General features: G+C 42.8%; 2 protein-coding genes and 1 pseudogene across 3 annotated transcripts in view; all 3 read left to right on the top strand.

The window, feature by feature from the left end:
• LOC311130510 (E3 ubiquitin-protein ligase RNF138-like) overlaps positions 1 to 436 on the top strand; it is a gene marked incomplete at both ends in the record, with an annotated part of 11,390 nt that extends 10,954 nt beyond the window's left edge. The window contains 2 exons of the mRNA XM_084163268.1: positions 147 to 254; positions 356 to 436. Of these exons, the coding sequence (XP_084019394.1) occupies positions 147 to 254; positions 356 to 436 (189 nt within the window). The remainder of the gene's footprint in view (positions 1 to 146; positions 255 to 355) is intronic.
• A 2,111-nt stretch (positions 437 to 2,547) lies between these two features.
• Positions 2,548 to 8,067, top strand: LOC311131069 (meprin A subunit beta-like; annotated as a pseudogene). The gene is made up of 12 exons (XR_014615349.1): positions 2,548 to 2,834; positions 3,106 to 3,163; positions 3,439 to 3,469; positions 3,581 to 3,637; positions 3,728 to 3,771; positions 3,918 to 3,996; positions 4,219 to 4,295; positions 4,785 to 4,935; positions 5,353 to 5,574; positions 5,960 to 6,215; positions 6,688 to 6,895; positions 7,026 to 8,067. The product of XR_014615349.1 is annotated as a meprin A subunit beta-like (transcript).
• A 2,561-nt stretch (positions 8,068 to 10,628) lies between these two features.
• Positions 10,629 to 12,500, top strand: part of LOC311131070 (E3 ubiquitin-protein ligase RNF138-like) — a gene marked incomplete at its 5' end in the record, with an annotated part of 13,446 nt that continues 11,574 nt past the window's right edge. Inside the window, one exon of the mRNA XM_084163886.1 lies at positions 10,629 to 10,732. Within this exon, the coding sequence (XP_084020012.1) occupies positions 10,629 to 10,732 (104 nt within the window). The remainder of the gene's footprint in view (positions 10,733 to 12,500) is intronic.

The raw sequence follows: 12,500 nt of genomic DNA on the forward strand, positions 1-12,500 counted from the left end.
TTATTTAACCAAGATAGTCCACTTAGTAACACGTGTCACTGCCTCCAGGGATTCCTCGTCCATAGTCTCTACTCCTAGGGAGTTGTTGGCCACTTGGGCTGAAACTTTGTTGCTCTGAGTGATTGTTGCTCTCTGGCATCCTCTAGGTGTGTCCAGTGTGTGCCTCTCTGCCTCACGGTAATCCAAACCAAATCAGCAGGGACTTCATCATACATTTGAACCTGAGACACTGCTACTATACCAAGGACTACACGGTAGGCTACACACATACACACACACACACACACACAGACACACACACACACACACACACAGACACACACACACACTAATAAGATGTTTCTTTGGTCCACAGAACATCAATCAAACCGACACGTTGAACTTGCAAGATGCCATTATTGAGTCTCTCCGGGATGCCAACCTGAATCCCAGATGATTTTTTATCAATATCAGATACAACATCAATAATCTAGCAATATAGCAATAACACACTCATCATGATTTGTATATTTTGATGCTAAAGCTGCTCACAGAAGCCTTTGTAAAAATGGCAATGTTGTCGAACATGTTGATTGTTGCAGCTGTTCTTTTCTTCCTTTTGAATGTATAAAATCATGCCCTGTTTACTGCATCTATCGAATGTATCAACTATAATGGATCTTTTCAATATCAGCTTTGATATACTTTTTCATATATTTAATATCCTTGTATATTCTTGACATAGAATGACTATAATAAAGAATATTGAAATCAAACCTATCGTGTGTCCTGGAGGATTATATTAAGCACATTATGCACGTGTGTGTGTGTGTGTGTGTGCGTGCATGCGTGCTTACCTACAGTACCAGTCAAAAGTTTGGACACACCTACTCATTCCAGGGTTTTTCTTAATTTTTACTATTTTCTACATTGTAGAATAATAGTGAAAACATCAAAACTATGAAATAACACAAATGGAATCATGTAGTAACCAAAAAAGTGTTAAATAAATCAAAATATATTTTAGATTTTAGATTCTTCAAAGTAGCCACCTTTTGCCTTGATGACAGCTTTGCACACTCTTGGCGTTCTCTCAACCAGCTTCATGAGGAATGCTTTTCCAACAGTCTTGAAGGAGTTCCCACATATACTGAGCACTTGTTGGCTGCTTTTCCTTCACAAACCATCACAATTGTGTTGAGGTTGGGTGATTGTGGAGGCCAGGTCATCTGATGCAGCACTCCATCACTCTCCTTCTTGGCCAAATAGCCCTTAGACAGCCTGGAGGTGTGTTTTGGGTCATTGTCCTATTGAAAAAATTAATTATAGTCCCACTAAGCGCAAACCAGATGGGATGGTGTATCGCTGCAGAATGCTGTGGTAGCCATGCTGGTTAAGTGTGCCTTGAATTTTAAATAAATCACAGTGTCACCAGCAAACCACCATCACACCTCCCCCTCCATGCTTCACTGTTGGAACCACACATGCGGACATCATCCGTTCACCTACTCTGCATCTCACAAAGACACGGTGGTTGGAACCAAAAATCTCAAATTTGGACTCATCAGAGCACAGGACAGATTTCCAACGGTCTAATGTCCATTGCTTGTGTTTCTTGGCCCAAGCAAGTCTCTTCTTATTGGTGTCCTTTAGTAGTGGTTTCTTTGCAGCAATTTGACCATGAAGGCCAGATTCACGCAGTCTCCTCTGAAGAGCTGATGTTGATGTGTCTGTTACTTGAACTCTGTGAAGCATTTATTTGGGCTGCAATCTGAGGTGCAGTTAACTCTAATTAACTTATTCTCTGCAGCAGAGGTAACTCTGGGTCTTCCTTTCCTGTGGTGGTCCTCATGAGAGCCAGTTTCATCATAGCGCTTGATGGTTTTTGCGACTGCACTTGAAGAAACGTTCAAAGTTCTTGACATTTTCCGGATTGACTGACCTTCATGTCTTAAAGTAATGATGGACTGTCGTTTTTCTTTGCTTATTTGAGCTGTTCTTGCCATAATATGGACTTGGTCTTTTACCAAATAGGGCTATCTTCTGTATACCACCCCTACCTTGTCACAACACAACTGATTGGCTCAAACACATTAAAAAGGAAAGAAATTCCACAAGTTAACATTTAAGAAGGCACACCTGTTAATTGAAATGCATTCCATGTGACTACCTCATGAAGCTGGTTGAGAGAATGCCAAGAGTGTGCAAAGCTGTCATCAATGCAAAGGGTGGCTACGTTGAAGAATCTCAAATATAAAATATATTTTGATTTGTTTAACACTTTTTGGGTTACTACATGATTCCATAAGTGTTCTTTCATAGTTTTGATGTCTTCACTATTATTCTACAATGTAGAAAATAGTACAAATAAAGAAAAACCCTGGAATGAGTAGGTGTGTCCAAACTTTTGACTGTAGTGTACTTTTTCATATATTTAATATCCTTGTATATTCTTGACATAGAATGACTATAATAAAGAATATTGAAATCAAACCTATCGTGTGTCCCCCGTGGCGCAATGAAAGTGAGGGCCGGCGCGCGCCGGCTGAGGTGGGATCGCCACCTGCCCGTCTCGCCCGCTCTGTCGGGGAGGTGGAGCGTGAGCGCGTGCAATAGGACCCGAAAGATGGTGAACTATGCCTGGGCAGGGCGAAGCCAGAGGAAACTCTGGTGCAAATCGGTCGTCCGACCTGGGTATAGGGGTGAAAGACTAATCGAACCATCTAGTAGCGGTTCCCTCCGAAGTTTCCCTCAGGATAACTGGCGCTAGAAGTCTCGCAGTTTTATCTGGTAAAGCGAATGATTAGAGGTCTTGGGGCCGAAACGATCTCAACCTATTCTCAAACTTTAAATGGGTAAGAATATTAAGCACTCATCCTTGAAGACAACATTATGCACGTGTGTGTGTGTGTGTGTGTGCGTACGTGTGTGCGTGCTTACCTTTGTGCGTGTACATTAATGTTCCTGTAACACTAGCTAATGGGGACTATTAAACAATCAATAATAATACATTTGACAGCAATTTAAGATATTTTATCTCAAACCATAAATGTTATGCAATCTGCACAATCCTGCAAGCCTTGCAGTTTGTTCATTTTCTCTTCTTGTGCTTGTGATTACCGGCAGTCCTAGAGCCATGCCTTCTAAAGGGATTGTTCTGGTCTTCAGTATGCTCTGGTGCTTGGTAAGTTTCCCATTCCATCACTAATGTAATTTCATGTAACACATTACATTACCTAAATTACATTACATTGCTCTGACCAATTGTATTTTTGTAGTGCCTGATACATAGTTACTGTATTTGTCATAATTGTGTAACAATTTTTTTTTCTTTTTTTCTCTGTTTTGTGTAGTCACATTTCTAATCTTGTTACATTTTAGTGCAGACCTGTTGCATTGCACTGTTTTATTTTCCTTAATTATTTATCTGTTTTCTTGTTTGTTTATTGCCTGCTGTAGTCAGCAGCATCCCGGCTCACAGGTGAAACAGGTGAGTGAAACCTCTTATTGTTGTTGTTCATAACTATGACTCAGAGTTGTGGTAGAAATAATGTCAAGCAATTGTGTGCTGCGGTTGATTTGGACATTCTCTCGCCTGCAGAGACTGATGTGGATGAGGGACACGGACACGACTGGGACATCTTTGACATCAATAAAGGTATGTAAGAAAATAACTTTATAACATGATTGTGTGTATAGACAGTATCTCTGTGTGCTGATCGTCTAATGCTTGTGTGTTAATTTGCAGAGGCAGGATTGGACCTGGTGGATGGTGATATCGTGATAGATGAGGTGAGTTTGACAGCTCATCTTTTCTTTTACTTGAATAATAATATGGATTTCTCATAGCCTGCCAATAATATCTGGTCATCAGTGATCACCATAAGGGTGTTGTGTCTGATTGGTCTGATTGAGAGTGTGTGGTTCTCGCTGTTTAGACTGGCAGCAGAAACACCATCCTAGGGGAGCAGTATCGCTGGCCTCAGACAGTACCCTACTACCTGGAGGACAGCCTGGGTGAGAAATAGTACACTTCAATACTTCAAACATTGCTTTTGTAAAAGACATTTAAATCAGTGTGACAAAATTCTGTACAAAAATACATTTAAATCAGTGAGACAAAATTCAATAAAATGGTGAAATATACACTGCTCAAAAAAATAAAGGGAACACTAAAATAACACATCCTTGATCTGAATTAATGAAATAATCTTATTAAATACTTTTTTCTTTACATAGTTGAATGTGCTGACAACAAAATCACACAAAAATTATCAATGGAAATCAAATTTATCAACCCATGGAGGTCTGGATTTGGAGTCACCCTCAAAATTAAAGTGGAAAACCACACTACAGGCTGATCCAACTTTGATGTAATGTCCTTAAAACGAGTCAAAATGAGGCTCAGTAGTGTGTGTGGCCTCCACATGCCTGTTTGACCTCCCTACAATGCCTGGGCATGCTCCTGATGAGGTGGCGGATGGTCTCCTGAGGGATCTCCTCCCAGACCTGGACTAAAGCATCCGCCAACTCCTGGACAGTCTGTGGTGCAACGTGGCGTTGGTGGATGGACCGAGACATGATGTCCCAGATGTGCTCAATTGGATTCAGGTCTGGGGAATGGGCGGGCCAGTCCATAGCATCAATGCCTTCCTCTTGCAGGAACTGCTGACACACTCCAGCCACATGAGGTCTAGCATTGTCTTGCATTAGGAGGAACCCAGGGCCAACCGCACCAGCATATGGTCTCACAAGGGGTCTGAGGATCTCATCTCGGTACCTAATGGCAGTCAGGCTACCTCTGGCGAGCACATGGAGGGCTGTGCGGCCCCCCAAAGAAATGCCAGAATATCTGTGGGATGATCCAGGGTCCTGGTGGGAAGGCTCAGTGGGAACACAGACACAGTGTGGCTGGGGGACCCAACACCGACTACACCAACATGGGCCAGTGTGAGGGTAAGATATACACACGCATACACACACAGAAGCATACGCACACACACACACTTTACTGTGATGCAAGGTCCATAGTCCATAGTCCTAGTGTAACATGATAATTGTGCCATAGTGGCACATCTACTTATCTTCTAAAGTGATAAAGAGAAAGGCCAGGAAGGTCAATGCCCTCCAACATGTTTGTTTGTCTCTAAAGATTCTAGGAGGGACTTTGGTTGATTAGTTCTCAGAGGATCACAACATTGAAGTACCCTGTAGCACCATAATGATAAAATATTTTTGAAGGCGATATCAGTAATATCCTAATTGATTTCATAAAATATGAAAAATTGTTTCCCATTACAGAATATACATATTTCTTGATCTTTCCGACAATAATCAGTTTGTCTCACTCAAATGTTTTGTTTCTGTTTCCAGGAAAAGGCTATTTCATGCACTTCAGCACGGTTAAGGGTAACCATGGTGACCAGGCCCACCTGGAGAGTAGTCTCTTCTACTCAATGCGAGGTTCCCAGTGCTTGCAGTTCTACCTCCACAACAGCGGGGGTGCCGATGATCAACTGAACGTGTGGGTACGGGAGCATGACGACGCCAATCCCAAAGGAAAACTGAGGCTCATCCAGAAAATCGATATCACAGGTTTGATATCACATCTCAGCTCATACAAAACAATGTTGTACAACAGTAGAAGGGTTAGGTTAAATGTGGAAGACACATTTACGTTGAATGCATTCAGTTGTAGAACTGACTAGGTATCCCCCTTTCCCTTGTTGGGTGTACAATAGTATTGAGCAAGGGTATTCAAATCTTACCCTACGAGGTCCGGACTACTGCTGGTTTTCTGTTCTTCCTGATAATTAATTGCAACCACCTGGTGTACTAGGTCTTAATCAGTCCCTGATTACAAAGGGGAAGAATTTTAAAAAGCAGAGGAGCTGGCTTCGAGGTCCAGATTTGAATTTAAGGGGTATAGAGAGTAAGTATATACGGTTTGTGTGGATGTCTGTTTCCTTCTGTCCTACAGGTGGCGTCAGAGACTCCTGGGAGCTGTACCATGTGACCCTGGATGTGAAGATGAAGTTCTGGGTTGTGTTTGAAGGCTTGAAGGGCACAGGGGCATCCACTGGAGGGCTCTCATTGGATGACATCAACCTATCAGAGACGACCTGCCCGCAGCACATCTGGCGCATCCGTGACTTCACCAGTCTCCTAGCACCACACCGACAGGTGTGAAAATCTACAGGCCGCGCTTCCTGTCCCCCATTGGATACTCCTTCCTGGTGAGTGTCAAGGTCACTATAGTAAAAAGGTTGAGATGTGAATATTCTAATATCCCATAACTCTTTTCATAAATGTGGTAGAATTTAACAAAGGGACCAGCAATCCTTGCAATGACGCTGGTGCCATGAATTTGTTTATTTTGGGAAGCTGTCCTCCGGGGCGGCAGGTAGCCTAGCGGTTAAGAGCGTTGGTTCCAGTAACCTAAAGGTCGCTGGTTTGAATCCCCGAGCCGGCAAATTGGAAAAATCTACCGTTCTACCGTTGAGCAAGGCAGTTAACCCCCAACAACAACTGCTCCCCGGGCGCTGATGACGTGAACATCGATTAAGGCAGCCCCCTGCACTTCTCTGATTGAGTGGTTGGGTTAAATGCGGAAGACACATTTCAGTTGTACAACTGACTAGGTATCCCCCTTTCCCTTTCTGCATTTGAATACGTCTGTCCTGGCCTGGTAATAATGGAACTACCTAGGTGAGCGTGTACATCAACGGCCGCAGCAGCCCAGGTAGCATGGCCATCTACTTCCACCTAACCTCCGGCCCTAAAGACGACTCCCTCACCTGGCCCTGTCCATGGCAACAGGCCACCATGGCCCTGATGGACCAGAACCTGGACATCAGACAGAGAATGTCCAACCACCGCATGATCGCCACCGACCCAAACAAGCTGTCCTCAGATTGTGAGAATGCTTACACAAAAAATGCTTACAGAAAGCCCCGAATAATAGCATGTCATTGGCTCTCTGTCCTTCATAGAAGCTGCAAGGTTCTCCAATCTGAGACGAGCGTGATAATAGAGACTAGAAACAGTTAGGGAGACAGAGGTGTGGGAGAACCTGAAATCAGAGAGAAGACAAATGGTTTCCCTTGAAGGAGATTTTCCCTTCTCTCCCCCAGGCAATGAGTTCTACTGGGACAACCCCCGTAAGGTGGGCAGTCTGGTGAACGGTTCTGACGGCAGCCAATTCTACCGCGGGCCCGGTACCGGAACCAGCAGCTATCTCACCCACGGCAGGATGAAGAGCAGGAACTTCATCAAAGGAGACGACGCCAGGCATTACGTTCTCATCACTGGAGAAGGATCTTAACCATACCGTAGACATTCCCAATCGTTCCGTAGCCCTAGATCTGTTTATGCAGTCTTACCAAGTCCTGTGGTCACAATGACTATAGCAGTTGGCAAGACAGAGAAACAGATCTGGGATTAGACTACCTTGACCTCTCACTCGGTTCTAAACCAAGTCCTCTTCAGACGTGTCTGCACTGCTGGAGACCCAGCCCCTCCCTCGTTCTGCTGTCCATCAGTCCGAGAAGAGTGCCGTAGTATCACCCAGCCAGGAGACCACCAACACCTCCACAGTGGTGATGGCCGTGTCCATGAGCTTGGCGGCAGTTATGTTCGTGGTTGCCATGGCGAGCATGGTGTACGCCAGGAGATCGGAGAGTGACGTGATCGTTGTGGAGAACATTGACATCTAGTAATGTGAGTGACAACCAACCTAAAATGCCTTCTTTACATTTTCCATTGGCAGATTGTTGAAAGTGCTAGTGAAGGAACTTCACTGAACCTAGAATGAAGCCTGACAAACACTTGACTGACAATTGCCACCTCCTTTAACACAGAAAGTAATCATGTGAATCAATAGATGGAAATGTTAGCTATAATGATCAATTAAAGCTGACAAAACCACAAGTGTGAGACTTGTTCCTTTGTTAACATCTTCACAGGAAAACCTGACTAACAATGACCTTCCATCTCTTCAAAAGAAACCCTGACCAACAATGGAAAATATTTTGTATGTTATTGTGAAATTGATCTATTTATACATTCTCTAATAAAAAAATGATTATGTCTTGCCTCCAGTTTGCAGTTAAAACTACTACCATTCACTGGTTCCTGGATAAACTCCACCCTTACAAGAGGGCCTTTCAATAACTCCACATTTACATTTGAACAAACTCCACCAGACCACATTTCATGCTCAACCCATTTATTAGAGACAGTTCATGATGACCATGAGTAGACTAGACAGGTTTGGACTGGCTCTTGTGATTGGCTGCCCCAGCTCTAAATGAGGAAGACCACGCCCTCTGACATCATGACCTGGTTGTTGTCCTGCATGCGCCCCAGCAGCTTCTCGACCTCCTGCTCGTCAAACTCGTGGTCGTCCTGACCGTGTGTGGTCTTATTGACCAGCGTCAGGAGCTCCGTCACTGCTACGGACTGGGACCGTGTAGTCTGAAAGGCCTTCATCAGAGCAGCCTTAAACAGCTTCAGCCTGGGCAGGAGGGGTCAGAGAACACACAAACAAATAAACATCATCCCACCTTGACTGTCTTTGGAGAGTGGATAAATGGTGCAGTAATTTTAACAAATATTCATGCCATGCTTCCTGCAACAGGCTTCGAGGTTGATTTTGTTGAGAAGTGTTTGAGCAGTTCCAGTCCTTGACAAGGTGTAGCCTACCTCTAAAATCACTAGTTCTGACCGGGTGGAGTAGCTAAGTGCTGCAGTACTCAGTGACCACAATGGGCCAGTAGAGTTAAGGCTACAGAAACAGAGGGAGTAGAGGGGGAGATTTACCTGTCCTGGCTGATGTCCTGTCCTGGCTTCTTCTTCAGGCTCTGAGAGGCAGCAGGCTTGGGTTTCAGAATGGACTGGGCTAGGAGGGAGAAAGAGAAGGATGAGAAATGTATGATTCTAATTCATCAAAATAGTAAAGTATTCTTATAATGGGGCAGATGAAATGGTTAATAAACCTAAGAACTGAGCTATATTGGTGACCAGGTGGGGTACAGACAGACCTTGTATGTGCACGGTGTGTGTGTGTGTGCGCGCGTCTTACTGTGTTCCTCGTCCTCAAACTCATAAGGGTCAGAGTCAGCCCCAGCATCTGTCACGTCCATGTTTTCCTTACCCACACCGGTACGCTTCCTGGTCATTAAAGAAAGGAGACAAGGAAAGGAGACAAGGAAGGCATTTAAGATTATTCAGACCTAGCCTTTGACGCAACCAGTCTCTCCAGTCCCTGCATCCTTGAGATCAGGGCCTGTATTCAAAACGTGTCTCAATAAGAGAGCTCATCTGGGATCAGGTTCCCTTGTGCATATATTAGAACTGCCTCACCCCATCATCTGAAGCTGTGGAAGACAATCGTCCAATAACTGCCAGAACCCTAGATTTGATTTAGTTTGTTTTTATTAAAGCATCTGAGATTCTTGTAATGGTAATGTAATGTAAAAAGAGCTATATAAAATATATTATAATCTTTTTCATTACGATCCAAAATGCTGAACTGATCCTATAACCAGCATTCCTAGTCAGAGCTACTTTTTGAATACGGGCTCAGACCTGGTGCTCGTCCTCTGACTGGCCAACTCTTGGCTCTGGCTCTGTGATTGGCTCTGGCTCACATCCATGTCGTCCTCTACAACCTTCCTCTTCTTCTCCAGAATCTACATGTAGACAGGACAGTACACATAGCAACATGAATTAAAACCTATCCATATAGTTATAAGCCTTTTGTCTCCAAATTACAATGAAGGAATGTATCCAGTATCAAACTGTTTGATCCCAGCATTACCTTTTTAAAGTAGGCGAACTGCATGAGCTCCAGGGCAGCCTCTGCGTCAACAAAGTCTGTGGTCTTGCGGGCTTTGGCGTGGGCCGTGGACAATCGTATCATTGTCTCCAGCGCTCGGGCTGTCACCGGCATCGTCTGTATGGAAGACAACCCATCAAACACAAAGTACAACAATGTCTATTTGAAGCAGACATTCCCAAACCAATAGTGCATGTTTTCATGATTAATGATACAGGTAATCGATTATTGTACATACAGATATGATGAAAATTACAGGCCTCTCTCATCTTTTTAAGTGCGAGAACTTGCACAATTGGTGGCTGACTAAATACTTTTTTTCCCCACTGTACACCTATTCACAGTTGACAATTCTTCTATTCAGTTTCTGTGGGTATGTGTTAATGTGTTAGCTGTACGTAACCTGAATACAATTTATGTTTGGCTGTGTGGACTTGGAGACAGCCAGCAAGATAACTATTGTGTTTTGTCAGCTTGTGTAACATTTCTATACTCATTGTTTAATAAAATGTGTTATATTTTTTTATTACTGTGTGGTGTGACTCCCTTCCCATGCCCTAGCCTAGAACCTGGTTGTGAGTGTGACACACAAACACACACACCCACTCCCGGAAAGTGAGTGCATTCAGTAAAGGAAGTAAATCCAGTCCAAAAAGTATCTGGGCTGAGCGTAAAGAACACAGTCAGCTGTGTTTGGAGTTTCCCTCGCTGCTCTATCGATTGCTCCATACATCATTATTCATAGTGGAGAAGAAACACTAGTGAATTCTGTCCCGGGTTGTCTGACAGAGACAACTGTCCCAGCCCAAGTATGGCCCACTCTGCAGCAGGCCTACAGACCCCATCTGAGGATGAGTGTCCCATCTGTAGGAGTACCCTGACGGACCCACATCACCCTGATGCCTGTTCTCATGTGTGAGTAACCTCTTTTTATTATCATATTCTCTGGTGTTATATTGCAGTTTGTAGCCTAATCTGTAACTTAATTTGTAGCCAGGTCTTTCTGTTCAAATTGAGTGAATGTAAAGTAGATTCAATTTTACACAGAAGCTACTCTGTAGCTGTGAACTCCCAGAGCTGATGGTTGGGTTATATCAGTCTCTAACCCCAAATAGTTCTAAATAGGTCATTCTCTCTAATGAAATTATTTCAGTGTAAGGAACTCCCTCAAATACATTTTCTATTAGTTCTCTTTATTTCTATGAATAAAGACCATCAGCACAGTGCAAAGAATAGCCTCTTTGTACAAACTCAACATTTATGTTTCTCATTCACAGCGCTTTTCAATATCACTTGCGTAAAATTATAAACTAGTGAGATGAGCTCAGATTGTAGACTAAAGTATAGTTTAGGCATGTCAGATTGTCAAATATTATATGCTATGATTTGACCAATGCCTTCATACTCTAAGTAATAAACAGATTATTTACTTCCTCCACACTTGCAGTTAAATAACACTGAGGGGAATTTTTCCTCACCTCACAAAAAATACCTGACTATACCAAATACTATACTTATAGGGGAGAGTGGGATAACTCGATTTTTTAAAAACAATTTACATCACTCCGTCAAGGGAAATGTACTATTCTTTCTACCAAAGATATCTACATATATTTCAGGATGTTGTGTATACCTGGGAATAATCAGAATTAATGTACAGTTGAAGTCGAAAGTTTACATACACTTAGGTTGGAGTCATTAATACTCATTTTTCAACCACTCCACAAATTTCTTGTTAACAAACTATTGTTTTGGCAAGTCGGTTAGGACATCTACTTTGTGCATGACACAAGTAATTTTTCCAACAATTGTTTACAGACAGATTATTTCACTTATAATTCACTGTATCACATTTCTAGTGGGTCAGAAGTTTACATACACTAAGTTGACTGTGCCTCTAAACAGCTTGGAAATTTTCAGAAAATGATGTCATGGCTTTAGAAGCTTCTGATAGGCTAATTGACATAATTTGAGTCAATTGGAGGTGTACCTGTGGATGTATTTCAAGGCCTACCTTCAAACTCAGTGCCTTTTTGCTTGACATCATGGGAAAATCAAAATAAATCAGCCAAGTCTGGTTCATCCTTGGGGGCAATTTCCAAACGGCTGAAGGTACCACGTTCATCTGTACAAACAATAGTACACAAGTATAAACACCATGGGACCACGCAGCCGTCATACCGCTCAGGAAGGAGACGCGTTCTGTCTCCTAGAGATGAACGTACTTTGGTGCGAAAAGTGCAAATCAATCCCAGAACAACAGCAAAGGACCTTGTGAAGATGCTGGAGGAAACAGGTACAAAAGTATCTATAGTGGGGAGAACAAGTATTTGATACACTGCCGATTTTGCAGGTTTTCCTACTTACAAAGCATGTAGAGGTCTGTAATTTTTATCATATGTACACTTCAACTGTGAGAGACGGAATCTAAAACAAAAATCCAGAAAATCACATTGTATGATTTTTAAGTAATTAGTTTGCATTTTATTGCATTACAAAATAGATGGCATCATGAGGAAGGAAAATTATGTGGATATATTGAAGCAACATCTCAAGACATCAGTCAGGAAGTTAAAGCTTGGTCGTAAATGGGTCTTCCAAATGGACAATGACCCCAAGCATACTTCCAAAGTTGTGGCAAAATGGCTTAAGGACAACAAAGTCAAGGTATTGGAGTGGCCAC

The sequence above is a fragment of the Coregonus lavaretus genome (assembly GCF_964263955.1).
Source record: "Coregonus lavaretus genome assembly, chromosome: 6".
NCBI lineage: Eukaryota > Metazoa > Chordata > Actinopteri > Salmoniformes > Salmonidae > Coregonus > Coregonus lavaretus.